Source organism: Halichoerus grypus, chromosome 1, assembly GCF_964656455.1.
Source record: "Halichoerus grypus chromosome 1, mHalGry1.hap1.1, whole genome shotgun sequence".
In the NCBI taxonomy this organism is placed as follows: Eukaryota; Metazoa; Chordata; class Mammalia; order Carnivora; family Phocidae; genus Halichoerus; species Halichoerus grypus.
In genome coordinates this window covers 5,105,794-5,124,485 of record NC_135712.1, presented here as the reverse complement: position 1 = coordinate 5,124,485, position 18,692 = coordinate 5,105,794, and the positions used below count along the sequence as shown (strand labels likewise).

General features: G+C 44.5%; 1 protein-coding gene across 3 annotated transcripts in view; it reads right to left on the bottom strand.

The window, feature by feature from the left end:
* DSCAM (DS cell adhesion molecule) overlaps window positions 1-18,692 on the bottom strand; it is a 784,307-nt gene that overhangs the window by 622,627 nt on the left and 142,988 nt on the right. For all 3 annotated transcript variants that reach the window (XM_078071697.1, XM_078071718.1, XM_078071731.1), the window contains exon 3: window positions 7,808-7,954. In XM_078071697.1, the coding sequence (XP_077927823.1) occupies window positions 7,808-7,954 (147 nt within the window). The remainder of the gene's footprint in view (window positions 1-7,807; window positions 7,955-18,692) is intronic.

The following is an 18,692-nucleotide window of genomic DNA, read 5'->3' as shown; positions in this document are numbered from 1 at the left end:
GGATTTGACATTAGGAAGTCCTGGGTGACCTTGAAAATGTAAGTTTCAGTAGCATGCAAGTGGTAGAGACCAGACCATGCAAGATTAGGAAGAAGTTATTCACATGCTTTCTCCAGCATTTGGTACTGGGCACATTCAAAAAGGGATTGTTGACTGGGTGACAAGCAATGAGCTGCCATCTCTGAGAAAACCGCCCTGTACGAAACCAATTAACATAATAGGTCTAGAACTGCTTTCCTTAACAGGCCTGCTTGCAAGGCTGACCCTTGGCTGGTGTCTGGTAACTGGAATTTCAGGAGGGTTCCGGCCACCTCACTATGTCTAAACTATACAAACAATAGGGTTTCTTGAACACCTAAACTTTCCTTCTGGGAGTCTGGAATTTTGGTACATGCCAGGCAGAGAGTGCCCACGTGACTGGCCTCCAGTAAAATCCTTAAACACTGAATCGCTAATGAGTTCCCTGGTAGAGAGCATTTTATACTTGTCATCGTTCCCTGCTATGGGGATTAAGTGTGACCTATGCGAATCTATGGGGAAGAAAGTCCTGGAAGCTTGTGCCTGGTTTCCTCCAGATTTCTCCCCATACACCTTTTCCCTTTGCTGATTTTGCTCTGTATCCTCTCACTGTAATAAATCACAGAGGTGAGTAAAATTATATGCTGAGTCCTGGGAGTCCTCCTAGCAAATCACCAAGCCTCTGAAACATGAATAAAATAAAAATTCTATGTGATTAAATCTAAGACAAAAAAAAAAAAAAAAGAGCTGGCTTGAGAAATGAAATATTCAATTTGGAACTTTAATATTCTGCCATTTTATTAGGAGAGGGACCAGTAAAACCATCTTCTATCTACATATGGAAGCTGAGGCAGGGAAAAAAAGAGATTTGCTCCCTGGTCACCAGCTAATCTGTGGGAGCTGCAATCAGCAGCCAAAATCCCCTGATGATCCTTGGTAGGAAACCAAGCAGTGTGTGAGGCTGACCTAACGACCCAACACCTTCACGGCAGAAGGGGTGTCTCATACACATACACACACCCTAAGATGCTCCAGGATAAATTTGCTACCACATTTTCCTTGTCTTTTTCCTTTCCTTTCCTTTCCTTTCTTTTCCTTTCCTTCCCTTTCCTTTCCTTTCCTTCCTTCCTTTCTTCCTTCCTTCCCTCCTTCCTCTCCCTCTCTTCCTTTCTTTCTTCCTTTCTTTCTTTTTTAAAACATTATGTTAACATGTCTTTAGCCATGTGTCTACTTGTCTCAGAAGTCCAAAAGTCAAAAACGTTTTTTTTTGTTTTGAGCTATAATCTTCAATATAATTTCTGATTTTGAGAATGGGAATGTGTCTTCTCTCTGAAGGCTGACACTTAGTAGACTTTCTGTTCACTCTGGACCTTTCAGGATCTCACTAGTGGTTTATTTCCAGAATGCCAGACTTGAGCCACCTGTCTAACATCACCTTCATTCCCAGTGTCAGGCGGAGTTTCCTCTGCACTCCCCAGACAGGTTTTAATTACTTTCAGGTGGCAGCAGAGTAGCATGCAAAAACTAATTTAGTGAAAATAGACTTAAGTGGCAAAAGTATAATCAAGTAATGGCTTTTTAAAAAGAAAGAGACCAGGACCCTCCTTTCCTGTGCACTTGCCCATTTTTCAGTTATCCCGCTTGCTCAAAATATAGCACAGTGAAAATATTACATCTCTCCACCTTTCTAATTCCAGTCTGCTACATCCATCCTATGCTGATTTCGAGTGTTTGTAATGAGGCTCCTACTTGCTGGAAATTAAGATAGATGGGGAGGTAGGGAAGAAGGAAGGAAGGAAAGAAGGAAGGGAGGGAGGGAGGAAAGAAGGAAGGGAGAGAGGGAAGGACGAAAGGAAAATGCTCCTTTAACAGTTTCCATTTGGACCTACAAATTTCTTTTTCAGTGAACAGTGCTTCTTTCTTCCTGCAACTCCCTGGTACTTTTATTTATTTTTTTATTTAAATTCATTTAGCCAACATATAGTTCATCATTAGTTTCAGATATAGAGTTCAGTAATTCATCGGTTGCATAGAACACCCAGTGCTCATCACATCCCTAGACTTTTAAAATCAAAGACCAGGCCTTCAGGTGACAATAGGCCTGTCCCCTAAGTCATTTTGATGTTGATCTCATTCCCTTTACTCACAAGCACCTTGAGGGCAGAACTGGGTCTTATCACCACCATGGCAACCTGAGCAGCTTCGTCGCAGGTCACCTTGAAAATGCTCAGTGACTAGGAGTAAAATGAAAATATGAGTGCCTTAGGAGGCGAGAACGTGCACTCTCTTAGAGTTGCGGGGTTCATGAACAGAGACAATGGGCCACATACAGCCCTCCTTGCTCCCAGCAGCTGTGCCCCCCACTCCAAAAGACAACAGAGTACATCAAACCTGCTCTTAGTTTAAGTTTGCTGAAACTTGAAAACCTTGCCTACCTGGGGTGACTGTATCTACGATGTAATTGTTTTCCCCAGCCTAAAATGCAAACCAACATTCTCTTAAACGGGCACTACTTCTGGGAAAGCTTCTGTCTCTCCCCACTCGTGTCCCTCCCACACACTGCAGATGTGTGTTCCTGTGGTGGTCACCCCTCTGCCTGTCCCCATGCTCACACCACACACAACACGGTAATCTCCCCGCTCAGCTCCCTGAGAGCAGAAGCCGTCTCCACCGGGGGCTTCTTCAAGCCCAGATCCCGCCTTATCTATGGTGACTAGACCCAAATACTGCATCCATAAACCACCACAAGTGTTTCATGTGAAGTGCTGGGCTAATGTCCTTTGATATTTAATCTGGGCAGAAAATTGTTCACTTTTACCCAAAATACAGGAAACAGATAATCATCTGTAGACTTGAACTCATTGATCCTAAGAGATAACACTCTCCTTGAGTCATCACTAATAGAGGTGGTCAGATGGGAAATATCGTAACAGAAAATTGGGCCAGTGCTAAAGAGGGAGGCAGATTCTCTGGGAATAGTAAAATGTTCACTGTTTCCATTTTCCAAATCCGGTTACCCTTGGGCTGTGTCTTTGATGTTAATGTAGCTAAACCCCCGGTGAGATTCTCAGAATTTTATCAGAGGAAACAGACACAGAATGCTGGGCTCTCTCATTGCCAGCCTCCCTAATCGGGAAGAAACTCACAACGGGCCACTGAGTGAAACCCAAATATAAAGCTGTCAATATTGTTCTTTGCCGGGATGGGGTCTTGCGTATCTCCACATCAGCAATACCTCCCAAGGCACATCGCTATCCAAACTACTACACTTTTATTGGGCTACATTAATATTCTAATATTTAAAAGGCTCTCATTTGTGCTCAGAGGAAGAGAAGTGATAAGGATGTTGGAAAATGAGTATGGACATCATCGCTCTTGCTTTTCCTGTCTCCTTTCTCTTAGGTAGAAGGCAGGAGATCATTGAGGACAGTAGATGCACAATGTGCACCTGTCCCTGAGATGTGTTCCCTCCACACGTTCCCCAGTGCCTATCATCCATCTGCCAGAGTATGAGAGTGAAGGTGGACCACACGCCATCCTGTGGTCAGGTGAAGAGCCCAGGGAGGTGGCAAAGCAGAGCACAGAGTAGCATCAGACATCACGTGCCTCTCCTTCCCCTGGGGGAATTATGGGATGGCTACTTCTCAGCCTGTTTTTTCAGCTCTGGCTGCAATATATAAATAAATAAATAAAATACCACAGGCTGCGTGGCTTCAACAAGAGGCATTTATTTTTCACAATTCTGGAGGCTGGTAGTCCAAGAACAGGCTGCCTCAACAGTCGGGTTGTGTAAGAGCCCTCTTCTGAGATTCACTGTCCTCATACAGTGGAGAAGGAGGGCCTTGGTGTCTCTCATTTTAAGGACACTAATCCCATCATGGAGTGCCCCACCCTCATGACCTCCTCAAACCCTAATTCTTCCAAAGGCTCCACCTCCGAATACCATCACATTGGGAGTTGGGACCTCAACATATGAATTTTAAGAGGACATGGACATTCAGTCCATAACAAGACCATTGGAGGATTCTGTCCAAAGATCATTTAAAATAAATGAACCCACTAATGCTCTTAATTTGGTGATCTAATGACCTCATCTGATAAGAGAGGCACAGCTTGATTCCTGAGTCTAGAGTCAGGCCAACTTAAACCTCCCCTGGAAAGAAATCAATGCATGACCTCATGTGTAATAAGCTAATGAACACAACTGTTGGAACGGCTAATGAATCCATACAGCTCACGTTGAAACCCAGACAGACATGACTGGTGCTTCTCACCCCTGCAAGAACATAGCCCAGTCATTGATTTGCTCAACCAAGGTAAAGGGCAAAAATTAGTAAGACATGCCCATAGAAGCCATTCCTTTCTTTTTATAGGAATTCACCGATATTTACATTTTTTCCTAGGCGACAGATACCCATTCACCTTAGCCTAGGTTTCCAAAGAGCCCTGGCCTAGAAGGTCTGCAGAAGCTGGATGCTCACCAACCAGAAGCAGGCCTTGCCTCTCTGGCCTTCCCCCAGGGAGCTCTGGACCCAAGAGGCTGAGGGGGTGGACAAGAGCGGAGCCCCAGGGGACAGGCCTCTCCTTGTGCAGGCGAGCTCCTGCCATGAGCCCCACGTATGCAGGGACAGTGGCCAAGGCCCTGTGTGGCCTGTGGGAGCTCCAGCTTTCTTGGATCAGCCCCACTCCCAGTCTTCTCTTCCCACTCTATCCACTGCGGTGGAGACTCACACAGCCTCATTTTCATGGAGGATTTGGTTCACTGCCCTCCTCCATCGAAGGAAGTGATGTGTGCAGAGCAGGCATGTTTCCTGGGAGCATTCCCAGCCAGATTCACTGAGGGCTGGGCTGTCTTGGAATCCCAGAAAGACTGACATGGGGTGACGGCCCCTGCCAACCACCAAATCTAAATCAGTTTAGCAAGGAGGCATTGGGGCTATCCGTTTATTTACAAATCACAGACAAATTAAACTTTTGCAGACAATCTGCTATGCATACGATCCAGATGTCCCCCTGCTGCCTACAGGATGGACGCCCTGGGCTCATTCTCTGAACCTCCTGACCTCCTACGTGTAGTCCCCTGTGCCCCACTTCACTCAGGGCCCTGGCCGCCAGCGAGAAATGTAATCCTTCTCCACCAAAACCATAAGGAACTGGCTTATTAATTAAGATCCCCAATGTTTTTAACCATTTTGTCACCTCCAGTGTCTTCATGACCTCCTTCCCTGGGCATTGTTGGCAGCCCCCATGGGTGGGGCTCGGGTGCTGGAAACAGGGTCCAATAGCAAACCACCACAAGTTGCATTATAAGGATAATTTCCAGACTTCCTGTTTACAGATCATAACACTGCAACGGGGCGCTGTTCTCATGTTAAACTCCCTGAGAATGCAAACAGCTCTGACTCACTCTCTTTCTGGGTGTGTCTCAGTCTCTCTGTCTCTGTCTCTTCGTCTCTCTCTCCATCTCTCTCTCTCTGTATACACACACACACACACACACACACACACACACCATGTGAGCCACGTGGAGCATCTTGAGAATGCCTTGTGTTTGGTTAGATGGCTTACTTACAAACAAACAAAAATTTGCTACTGAAGTATCCCTTAATGAGATCAAAGCCTATATACTACATAGGTTTTCTTTGCATACTTTTGTGCAAAAAAGAAAAGCCAAGTGCTTATCCCTGGCACACATTGTTTTTAAATTTTTGCCAAAGGGTAAAGCTCCCATGCATGATTGAGGAGATGTGGGTGCCATCAGAACCCATCAGCAAGACCCCAGCTCTGTGTGTGCATATCAGGACCCTTTCTGCTCACCAGATATAAAATTCCATTTAATTTATTTTATTAGGTTCATGTTTGAAAAAAAAAATTCTATTCACATCGACTGCAACAAGATGAAACCTGCATGGGGATACCACTAATTAAAGATGCCTAGGAAACATAAGAATGCACACAGTATATTTTTTACAAATAACTTATATTGCGAACATATAAAACATATCTATGGATATAGATATCTATATCAATAGGTATATAAAACCTTCGGTAGATATTTCTATTTCTCACCCAGATCTCCAGTGGTTCTCTCCTTCTGGGCACACCTCACTGAAGTAAGATATACCATGTGACCTGCTTTGGCCAATTAAATATTAACAGAAATGAATATGTCTCCTCAAGTAAAAGTACACAGAGTTTGTAATCCTCCACTGTTCTCTCCCTCTTCACGGCAAACCCTGGAGGCTGTCTGATGGCTGTTCTATGATGGCTGAGCCTCCATCAGCCCAGGCCCCTGAGTGTGGGAGATTGCAAATCCTGTCCCACATCCTCCCCCTCGGCGCACCCACAAGCCCTCACTACATGCGTGTGAATACCCTTCCACTCTGGCCCTGGGCTCAGCCAGAGAGACGTGTCATCAGATCTCTCCATCTGCCATTAAGAAACTAAAATGACTTCGAAAGAGACGCCCTTAAAACCATTAATTAAAGACAACAAGTAGGGGTATCCAGCTGGCTCAGTCAGGAAAGCATGTGACGCTTGGTCATGAGATCAAACCCCACACTGGGTTTAGAGATTACTAAAAATAAATAAATAAAATTTTTTAAAAAACCACAACAAATACAAGTGTACAGGTGAGTCTATTATGATTATTTGCAATCCTATTTCAGGTATTAAGCTTAGTATTTTCTCAATACATTAAGTTAAATTATGATGATTAATCAACATAACAGCAAGGCATTTATTGTTCAGTGAAGTTCGAGGGACTCTGACTGGACAGTGTTAAGAAAATCTGATAATGTCTGTTACATGCTAGTTTACTGGATGTACTTTAAAGACCAAAGATTTAATTTTTTCTAATGGTTTAATGATTGTTTTAATGGTTAACTACACTGGCAACCTACACTGTCTAGAAAATCAATAAGCTGAAAAACAGAAATGCTATGTCACCGTGAGAGTTTAGTTCCAATTTCTTAGGTCTATAAATGGGCAAAATTTGGGGGGTATTTGAGTTGTATGAAAGCATGTGTGTGTGCACACTTGTGCACTCATCCACACAGACATGTAAAGAAAAGCAGGCATTTATAACCTGTTATAGCACATTGGATGCTCATCACCACTGTTCTCCGAAAGCAGCCCAGGGTCACTCACTATCCAAAGATGAGCAAAGCAGGAGCACTGGACCCTTTCCAGGTAAACAGCAAGGGGGCAAGAAATCTACTTAAACACCACAAGAAAAGAACCATAACATCTTAGAAGCAAAATTTCAGTTGCGTCATTTCCAGGTTCTGAAAATAAACCTATTATATATATATATATCTCAGTAATGAATACATACCCTGAATAGAATCTTCAAGAAAGAGGTCAGAGACATCACATAGCTCTTAAGACATTTGAAAGGGTCACAGCAGTGAAAACCAGAGCTTCTGTTTCCCAGATTATAGTTTCAGGCTATCAGTTGTAAGTGTTATCACTGAGGACCCTCACAGGTGCAAAAACCCTACTGCCCTATTTTCAGGAGCAGAAACAAGCCAAAATTGCCTCTGAGAAGTAACATGATGGCTATATGTACAGTAACTTATTTCTGTCCATCAGTCAATTCACTGAAGAATATCTGAATCGAGCCACGAAAGCAATATAAAGCACTGAAGTCACACAATCCTCAAAGAGCATCAACCATCCGTATGCTAATTCTTATTAGGATGAACACAGATCCAGCGACCCAATTCAATACCTGGAACAGCTTCGAAGGTGAGCCCCATGCCCTGTGCCCTGGACGTGCCCCGCCTACCTGAGATGAGTGACACGGTATCTTTCTCCCAGGAGACGACGGTGACGTACGCCTCCACTGAGGAGGGGATAATGCACTTGAAGACCGCAACATTGCCTCTCATGGTTTTCTGGTCCTCCACACGGACTGTATAGGGCTCCCGTAAAACTGGAAGGCAAGGAGAGGACCCTTGGTGAGACACCTCAGCAGGAGCTCGTTCTGGTAGAATGTCATTCAAATATATGCGCTGTAGCTTACATAGAGTAATTGTACCAAATACAGTCATTGGGAAAAAAAAGAAGCAGAAGATAGCAGGAGGGGAAGAATGAAGGGGGGGAAATCGGAGGGGGAGATGAACCATGAGAGACGATGGACTCTGAAAAACAAACTGAGGGTTCTAGAGGGGAGGGGGATGGGAAGATGGGTTAGCCAGGTGATGGGTATTAAAGAGGGCACGTTCTGCATGGAGCACTGGGTGTTATGCACAAACAATGAATCATGGAACACTATATCTAAAATTAATGATGTAATGTATGGGGATTAACATAACATAAAAAAAGACAACAGTGTGGTTTATTTGTGAAGGGGATGAAAGTGTTTAAGACGTGAACTGCAGGTTTCTTCACTTTTTTTTTATACATCTCTACGAAAGCATCCATTTCTTCCAGATTATCTAATTTGCTGGCATAGAGTTGCTCATAATATGTTCTTATAATTGTTTGTATTTCTTTGGTGTTGGTTGTGATCTCTCCTCTTTCATTCATGATTTTGTTGATTTGGGTCATTTCTCTTTTCTTTTTGATAAGTCTGGCCAGGGGTTTATCAATCTTGTTCATTCTTTCAAAGAACCAGCTCCTAGTTTCGTTGATCTGTTCTACTGTTCTTTTGGTTTCCATTTCATTGATTTCTGCTCTGATCTTTATTATTTCTCTTCTCCTGCTGGGTTTAGGCTTTATTTGCTGTTCGTTCTCCAGCTCCTTTAGGTGTATGGTTAGGTTGTGTATTTGAGACCTTTCTTGTTTCTTGAGAAAGGCTTGTATTGCTATATACTTTCCTCTTAGGGCTGCCTTTGCTGTATCCCAAAGATTTTGAACAGTGGTGTTTTCATTTTCACTTGTTTCCATGAATTTTTTTAATTCTTCTTTAATTTCCTGGTTGACCCATTCATTCTTTAGTAGGATGCTCTTTAGCCTCCATGTATTTGAGTTCTTTCCAACTTTCTTTTTGTGATTGAGTTCTAGTTTCAAAGCATTGTGGTCTGAAAATATGCAGGGAATGATCCCAATCTTTTGGTACCGGTTGAGACCTGATTTGTGACCTAGGATGTGATCTATTCTGGAGAATGTTCCATGGGCATAGAGAAGAATGTGTATTCTGTTGCTTTGGGATGGAATGTTCTGAATATATCTGTGAAGTCCATTTGGTCTAGTGTGTCATTTAAAGCCTTTATTTCCTTGTTGATCTTTTGCTTAGATGATCTGTCCATTTCAGTGAGGGGGGTGTTAAAGTCCCCCATTATTATTGTATTGTTGTCGATGAGTTTCTTTGCTTTTGTTATTAACTGCCTTATATAATTGGCTGCTCCCATGTTAGGGGCATAGATATTTACAATTGTTAGATCTTCTTGTTGGATAGACCCTTTAAGTAGGATATAGTGTCCTTCCTCATCTCTTATTACAGTCTTTGGTTTAAAATCTAATTTGTCTGATATAAGGATTGCCACCCCAGCTTTCTTTTGGTGTCCATTAGCATGGTAAATGGTTTCCCACCCCCTCACTTTCAATCTGGGGATGTCTTTGGGTCTAAAATGAGTCTCTTGCAGACAGTATACTGATGGGTCTTGTTTTTTTATCCAATCTGATAGCCTGTGTCTTTTGATTGGGGCACTTAGCCCATTTACATTCAGGGTAACTATTGAAAGATAGGAATTTAGTGCCATTGTATTGCCTGTAAGGTGACTGTTACTGTGTATTGTCTGTGTTCCTTTCTGGTCTATGTTGCTTTTAGGCTCTCTCTTTGCTTAGAGGACCCCTTTCAATATTTCTTGGTAGGGCTGGTTTTGTGTTTGCAAATTCCTTTAGTTTTTGTTTGTCCTGGAAGCTTTTTATCTCTCCTTCTATTTTCAATGACAGCCTAGCTGGATATAGTATTCTTGGCTGCATATTTTTCTCATTTAGTGCTCTGAATATATCAGAGGAGACATGTAGGTTACATATCTCTTCTCCTGAGCTGCTTTCAGGATTTTCTCTTTGTCTCTGAGACTCGTAAGTTTTACTATTAGATGTCGAGGTGTTGACCTATTTTTATTGATTTTGAGGGGGATTCTCTGTGCCTCCTGGATTTTGATGCCTATTTCCTTCCCCAAATTAGGGAAGTTCTCTGCTATCATTTGCTCCAGTATACCTTCTGCCCCTCTCTCTCTTTCTTCTTCTTCTGGGATCCCAATTATTCTAATGTTTCGTTTTATGGTATCTCTCATCTCTCAAATTCTGTCCTCGTGATCCAGTAGTTGTTTATCTCTCTTTTTCTCAGCTTCTTTATTCTCCATCATTTGGTCTTCTATATGACTGATTCTCTCTTCTGCCTCATTTATTCTAGCAGTTAGCGCCCCCATTTTTGATTGCACCTCATTAAGAGCCTTTTTGATTTTGACTTGGTTAGATTTTAGTTCTTTTATTTCTCCAGAAAGGGTTTCTCTAATAACTTCCATGTTTTTTTTCAAGCCCAGCTAGTATCTTTAAAATCATCATTCTGAACTCTAGTTCCGACATCGTACTAATGTTCATATTGATTAGGTCCCTGGCAGGCGGTACTGCCTCTTGTTCTTTTTGTTGAGGTGATTTTTTTCCATCTTGTTATTTTGTCCAGAGGAGAATGGATGAATGAGAGAACAAACTGCTAACAGGGTAACAATGTCCCCAGAAAATATACACTAAACAAATCAGAATAGACCTGAAACTGGAGGGAAAGAAAGGGAAAGAAAGAAAAAAGAAAAAGAAAAAAAGAAAGAAAAAGAAAAAGATAAAAACAAACAAAAACAAAACAGAACAAAAAACCAGAATATGATCAAATATGATCAGGCTGGTGCATAGATCAGTGCCACACACTAGAGTTTGGGTGTATTTTGGTCTGTTAGAAGAAAGTGCCTCCCAAAATTTTAAAGAAAGAAAAACTTATATATGTACAAAAATAAGGGTTAATACAATGAAGGGATGGAATATGACTGTAAAGATGAAAATTACAAAAGATTTTATAAAAGGAATTGATAAGAAGTTGGTTGAAAAAAGAAAGAAGAGGATTTAAAAAAAAAAAGAAAAAAAAGGGAGAGAATGTGATCAGGCAGGAGATTAGAACAAAGCCATACACTAGAGATTTAGGGTATATTTTGATCTGTTAGAAGAAACTGTATCTCAAAATTTTAGAGAGAACAACTTATATATATGTGTCAAAAATAACGGTAACTACTATGAAGGGATAGAATATGGCTCTAAAAATGAAAAATAAAAAATATTTTTTTAAAAAAGGGATTGATAAGATGTTGGTTGAAAAAGGGAAAAAGAAAAATTCAAAAAAAAAAAAAGACAGTTAAAAAAAAATTAACGTTGAAAGACTAAAGAATCATGGTAAAAAAGCCATGGATGCTATGTGCAGTATTCCCCTAGCGCTGGAGTTCTGCCGTTCTCATTGATCGGTAAACTTGGTCTTGGCTGGCTGTTCTCGCTGATCTCCTGGGGGAGGGGCCTGTTGCCGTGGTTCCCAAATGTCTTTGCCGGAGGCGGAATTGCCCCGCCCTTGCCGGTCCGGGCTAAGTAATCTGCTCGGGTTTGCTCTCCGGAGCTTTTGTTCCCTGCAAGCTTTCCGTACAGCTTTGGAGGCGGAGAGTGAAAATGGCGGCCTCCCAGTCTCCGCCCCGGCGGAGCCGAGAACTCGGGGTCCCGCTCCTCAGCGAGCCCCCAGAGAAAAGCCGTCAGTCACTCCCGTCTCCCCGGTCTCCGGCCGCACTCCGTGCTCACCCGGCCTGTGACCGCGCCTTTCTATCTGGCACCCGACCCCGGGTGGAGTCTCCAAACCCAGCAGATCCCCGCGGTGCGCTCCCGCACCTCTCCTCCCGGGGGAAGAAGGTGAGTCTCCCCGGATCTGCCGCTTGTTGGGTCCCCGCTGGAGGAGCAGTGGCCCGACTGTGCCGCGGATCACGGTCTATGGCAACCCCGAGCTGAGAGCCCGCGCCTGGGCTCCGTCTCTGCAGCCGGCTTCCCCGCTCCGATACCTGGGAGCTCTGCCGCACTCAGGCACCCCCGGTCTTTCTGTGACCCCGAGGGTCCTGAGACCCCACTGTCCCATGAGGTTCCACCCCCCGCTTAGCCACTGGAGCGATGTCCCTCAACGGAGCAGACTTCTACAAGTTCCGATTTTGTGCCCCGCGGCTCTATCACTTGCCAGAAGTGGCCGACGGAGGCCCCTCCCCCGCTGTCTGTCTTCCCGAATATCACCTCGGATTCACTTCTCCACACGTCCTACCTTCCAGAAAGTGGTCGCTTTTCTGTTCAGAGAGTTGTTGCTATTCCTTTCTTCGATCTCTTGTTGAGTTCGTAGGTGTTCAGAATGGTTTGATCCCTATCCGGCTGAATTCCTGGGACCACACGAAATCCAGGTCTCCTACTCCTCCGCCATCTTGCTCCGCCCCCAGCAACCACACTGTTTTCTAAATGGCAAGAGCATTTCTAAAAACAGCTCATTCTGCCCCCTCCATGCACCTGGAAGTGTAAAGTAGCTTTTTTTTTTTTTAATTTTATTATGTTATGTTAGTCACCATACAATACATCATTAGTTTTTGATGTAGTGATCCACGATCCATTGTTTTCATATAACACCCAGTGCTCCATTGCAATACGTGCCCTCCTTAATACCCATCACCGGGCTAACCCATCCCCCCTCCCCCCTCCCCTCTAAAACCCTGTTTGTTTCTCAGGTCCATGGTCTCTCATGGTTCATCTCTCCCTCCAATCCCCCCCTCATTTTTCCCTTCCTTCTCCTAATGTCCTCCATGTTATTCCTTATGTTCCACAAATAAGTGAAACCATATGATAATTGACTTTCGCTGCTTGACTTATTTCACTTAGTAAAATCTCCTCCAGTCCCATCCATGTTGATGTAAAAGTTGGGTATTCATCTTTTCTGATGGCTGAGTAATCTTCTTAAAGAAGTTATGACCATAGGACACTGCTCTCCCTGTCCCCTGAGGACAAAGGAAAAATTTTCTGACTATAAAGAAAGAGTTTAAAAAAAATCAAGAAAGGCAACCTCTCCTGGGAATTCTTAAAAACTAGGTGACAATTAAAGTAACTCTGCATAAGTGATTTTTTTTTTTTTTGACAGTTGCAAAACAGTCTTAGAAACAACTACTCCACTTCCCTTGGCTTAGGGAAGGATGCTGCTTAGGGAGCCTGCCCCAGCACCTCCAACAATAGGAGTAGCCCTAAAACTCTCCAAGGGGACATCCATGAGCTAGATGTCTGGGTTAGAGGCAGGGTGGCAGTGGGGTTCAGGGCCCACCCTGCAAGCCCACCTGCCTGGGTTCATAGCAAAGTCCATCCACTCCCACAGTGAGTGAGTGCCCTTGCCATCTAGACAACAGGGATTTTGATGAAAAATCTACCACTGGGGGAATGCAATGACTCAGTCAGTTAAGGTAGGTACAGCACTCAGGATGGTGCCTGCCATGAGCAGGTGGGGTAAGGTTATGGATACCAGCAGCCAGAACTGGATCCACACTATCACCCAACAGGAGGAAGACCTTTGTCGCCAGGATAAGGAGAAATCAGGCTCTAATCCAAGCCATGCCTCACCCCAGTTCAATAAATATGGGTGCAAGCCTCACTTCTCCCGAGCTTTATTTTCCTCAAACTTAAAATGAGGGGGTTGGGACAGGAAGATTCTCAAAGTCTGAGTTTTAGAAGTCTCTGGTTTTCTAAGATAGCCACAGAGACCACTTCTCTCATCATCCATTCAGCTTTCTTCATGTTTTAGTCATTTACTGGACAAATACGTGTCAAGAAAACTGGCTGTGGAATTACTTTTTAAAGAAATTAGCATACCAATGAAAATAGGAATGAGTTTCTAAAGGGCAATCTCTTAATTGGCAGAGGTGAACATTCTAGAAGAAGATTTTTAAGATTGACGCTAGTTCTGTGATATGCTGAGTATTTTAGTATTAAAGCATGCCCTTATTCAGAGGATTGCTCCCCGAGCCCCGCTTTTAACATTAGTATTTAATATTTTCCTAACTTGGAGAATTTTTTTCATTCCTGTCTCAAACCAGAGAGATTTTCAGAAGTTTGGGACTCTCCTGAGACCCCCATCTGTGTACTCCATAGCAGTCTGATGCGATGTGCCAAGCACTGCTTGCCAAAAAGTCCCCAGGGCAATAGCTCAGGGTGCTCAAGAGCCTGGCCTCAGAAACATTATCATTATACACAGGAGCAGGAACTGACTTTGTACAGGAAAATACCTCGATCAGTAACACTTTGGGGAGAGCAGAGGTCCATAGTCATAGGTAGGAAAGAGGCGACAAAGAAGTAAAGTAACCAAACTCATTAATAAATGAGGATTGGGGTGTGGTGCAGGGAAGAAGACAGAGGAGAGGAAGGGGTCGAGAAGAGAAGAGGAAGGGACTGGACAACCTGGCTGAGGGCCGAAGAGTCCATTAGCACAGGGATAGGGTCACTGGAGCAGGTGCAGGAATCCAATGTAAGTCTGTGTGTTTTCATGATGCTGGCCGTGAACTATAAAATCACTTCATCTCCTCAAACTTCCAGTGCACTCTGCTTCACACAAATGGCTCAGGTGGAGGAAATTTTCATGGAAATTAAGGCCAGGGAGCCTACTTCTCTGTCCCAGCCAGGGAAGAGCAGGGACAAGAGAAGATGCCCATAGAGAGATAGAGGAAGCACCTTCCCAGCGGGCATGCGGTCATGCGCTAGGTGCCGATCACCAGAGCCACAGAGAGGGACCACATAGGGACTTTCCCTGTTTGCATCCAAAGTCCTACACCCCCAGAACTCCTCAGTCCAGGCCTCCCACACATACCATGGGGCACCCTCTCCCTTTCAACTGCCCACTGGTCTCCCCTGCACCCTCTATCCCTCACGTCAGCCCCAAAGAGCCCAGATCTTCTTGAAGCCGGGATACAACCTGGGTGCACTGCACCCCACTCAGCGCAGAAAGAATAAGGCATGGAAGGAAACACTCCACTCCCTCACTAGATTCTTCTTCCCACAAAGAGAGACCACACAGGGAGCCTTTAAAAAAATTACTGTAGAGCTTCTAACAATGCTTGGCATATAGGAGTTATAGTAGGTGCTCAATAAATGCTTGGAGAAAGAATAAATAAAAATCACAGAGCTTCCCGTTGCAAGTATCTCTAACCCTATTGTAGAATATAATCATTATCTATTGTTTTAAAAAAACAACTTGGGTTTTCATTACAGATCTCCACCTTATTAATGAAAATGTTTCTTCGTGAGGCACCCACAACTTAAGAAGCCAACACTGCTATCTATCGGAATATACCTCTCACAGCACAATACAAGTATCCCAGGATCACAGTAAGCCTCCCCAAGGCACTTGGGTACATCTAGTCCTTACTACCACTACTTAGGGGAACAGAGACTAGGCTACAAACCTAAGATCTGGGCAAAAACTAAATGTTATTTTAAACATGATTGACATTTATATTACAGGATAGGGTAACCTAAGCCTTGCACCTTGTGTCCTAAGCTGGGCTCTCCCCAGAAGCAGGCTGGAGCTGAGGAGCTGGGAGAAAGTGATTGACTGTAGACATGATCCCAGGAGGACCAGTGAGAGAGAGGCTGGGGATGCAGGGCAGGGCAGCGTCAGCAGCTAAGCCAGGGTGTGATTTCAGGGCAGTCCCAGCCTCCGTCTGATCCCTAGGGGAGCTGTGAATGTGAATTACACTTAGAGCTCCTCTCACTCCATGCCTAGAGCTGGAACTTTATCCTTAGAGCAGTCTGGCGCTGGCTCAGGGCTGGTCCCAGGGTCCGGCATTCCCAAGCACTCCCCACTCGGTGCATATGAAGCGACTCCAGGACACCAAACATCCTCTGAAGTCTCTCTATGTGAGCTCTCAGCAACCAGCACGCAGAGCCAAGGGATCTGACTCAAGGGCTGCCAACTATGTCCATGATGGTCCTCTTAGTCCTCCTTAGTCAAATTTACAAGCTTTGAAGTCTTTCCATAAGATCTAATGTGGTAAGGGGATGAAAAGAGAGAATCTACAGTGATGTGGCTTTGGGGCAAATTCAGGCACATTGAGTGAGCAGGGATCTCAGGGTTGATGTGCATTTGGAGAACCCACCCCTCTCTGTTAGACTTCATCCTTTCAAATGCAAAGACCCTTTAAAACATAAATATTAATAAACAAGGAATAGTCTCATTTCATATTCTACTATGAAAATGAATTTAACCAAGTCGGGCCAAGCACATAACTCCTGGGGCCCAGAGCAAATTAAAAATCCAGGAGCCCTTATTTACAAAAGAGGGGAAAAGGCCCACGAAGATACTAGAAATATAAAACTTTTTCCTTCTTCTGTGGTCTTTCTCCCAACCTGTCATAGTGTTTTTTATTTGCTGCTCAATGTCACACTCACTGGGATGCAGGACAGACACTGAGCAGGTGCACACCATCACAGGAGCTCTGGATCCCACTCCGCTGGGCACACGCAGCCCACCAGCCACAGGGCTCCTCCTGCCAGTGTCTGGGCTGACGCACCATGCCCCAGCTGGGGATGGGGAAGGCAATCTCCCTTCCCTGTTACCCCTCCCATGGTGGACAGGTGACCTCTAAGGGATTACAGCCTCCATGCTAACTTGGGGAAGGGGTGGCTTTCACCATGCCCACTTCAGAGCATGTGCACCACTCCTACCCACACTCCTGCCCCAGCCAGGATGGAGGGTGGCAGTGGTTGCTGGACAGGGGCAGAGAGGAGAGGCCAGGCAGGGCCAGAGCACTCAGCTTCAGAGGGCCAGCAGTGGTCATAGTGGGGTTAGGGAGGTGGAGCCTAAGTGGGGCTCTGGGTACCCAGAGACTGGAGAGAGGGTTGCTGAGAACCCATCTGGGGGAGGTGGCATGAGGCAGGACCCTGCAAGAGCTGAGGCACTGAGCTCCCAGAGCCTGTCCCATTGTCCCATTATCTTTATTTACGAAACACAAATGGAAAGAGAAAAGCATTAATGTTTCAAGGGGGCAACAGGAGAGCATTAAGCCAGAACTCCAGGACCTTCTCAGCACTGGGCCCTGTGGGACTGCTCCCAGCCCGGGATGTCGGTCCCATGCAGCAATCAGACAATGGGGGATAATGGGGTGGAGGTAAGTCAGAAGAAAGTTTGAAGAATTGGGCACTACAGGGGAGGTGGGTCTGGGTGGCCCTCCTCTCCTGGTGGGTTGGACTCGGATTGTTCCTACCCCTTTGATGCCTACGTCCAAAGTAATAAAACATAAACAAATGCTCATGTGTCAGATTTCTCTGGAACACCAGAGGACTTAGGGCTAGGAGGAGGGTTGACGCCTGTCTTCCCTGTTTAGGAAATGGTCATCTGCGGCACAATGTGACCTGGAGGCACATTAGTTTTATAGAAATTGGGTTTTGTTCTATTTTATTTTGTAGCTGATTACTTAATAAATTGAGATGTGCCTCAAATAATCAATTACATCTTGAATACACCTTCATGTCAAGCACTGTCTCAGGGACTATGGAGATCCTAACACGGAATGATCAGCTGAAGAGAGAAAATTCAGGTGGCAGAAAAACTAGAAGAAAACAATCAAAGACTGATGGGCCTGGGTGAGAGAGAAGGATGGAACTGGGGAAGGAGGCACTTGAGCTGGCACCAAAGGACAGGAGGAATTAGAGGTGGAGAAGAAAGAGGGAGAAGAGCGAAGGTGACATGCGCAGGGAATATTGCAGAGACTGTGAAGCACTGGACCAGCACCTTTGAGGTAAACTGGCTTCCAACCACAACTCCTAGGAACAGGCAAAGACAGGCTCACAGAAATCCCCTTTTCCTTGTCTGAAAATGGAAATAAGTTCAACCTCGCGTGGTTGTGCAGATTAAAATAGAGAATGCCTCAAAGTACTTGGCACAATGTCCAGCGCATAACCACTTTATTCACTGAGTCTGACTGCTGGCAAGAGGAGCTGATCTGAGCTACCAGAAGCTGAAAGAGGAGACTTCTTTGAAGACACGATTGCTTTGGAACCTGCAACTGGGCCCTGGGAAGGGCCCTACAACCTCTTTCTCTTTGATCCTGGCTTCACCCTTCTCTTTTTCCACAGGCTTCCTCTGTTTTTCTGGTCCACATGGAGGATGAAAGATGTTCAACCCACAGTTCCCAAGCATCCTGAGGAAAGACAGATACTCTGTCAAGATTTCCATTTCAAAATCAGAAAGCAGAGAAATGGATAGAACAATCTGCTTAGCTGCTCTCTCTCAGTACAATCACCTATGAGCAGAGGTTCCAGACTATTTTGTGTGATGTAGATGCAAGAGACAGCTAAGGGGCTTACTGTGGGCTGGGCAGCGCAGCGCAGAGACATGCAACTTCTAATAGCTACTGGTACTCTCTGAACATCAAGACAACTCTTAAGTAACTAGGTCAGCCAAATATTATTACTTGTTTTTTCTCAGACCAGCTTTAGCAAGATACAATTGGCATACACTAAAACAACATGTTTACTGATAAGTTTTGACATATGTAGACACTCATGAGGTCACCACCACAATCAAGAGAATGAACAGACCCATCACCTGAAAAGTTAACTTGTTGTCCTCTGTGAACCATCCTTCCCACCCTCTTTCACAGGCAAACATTGATGTGCTTTCCATAATT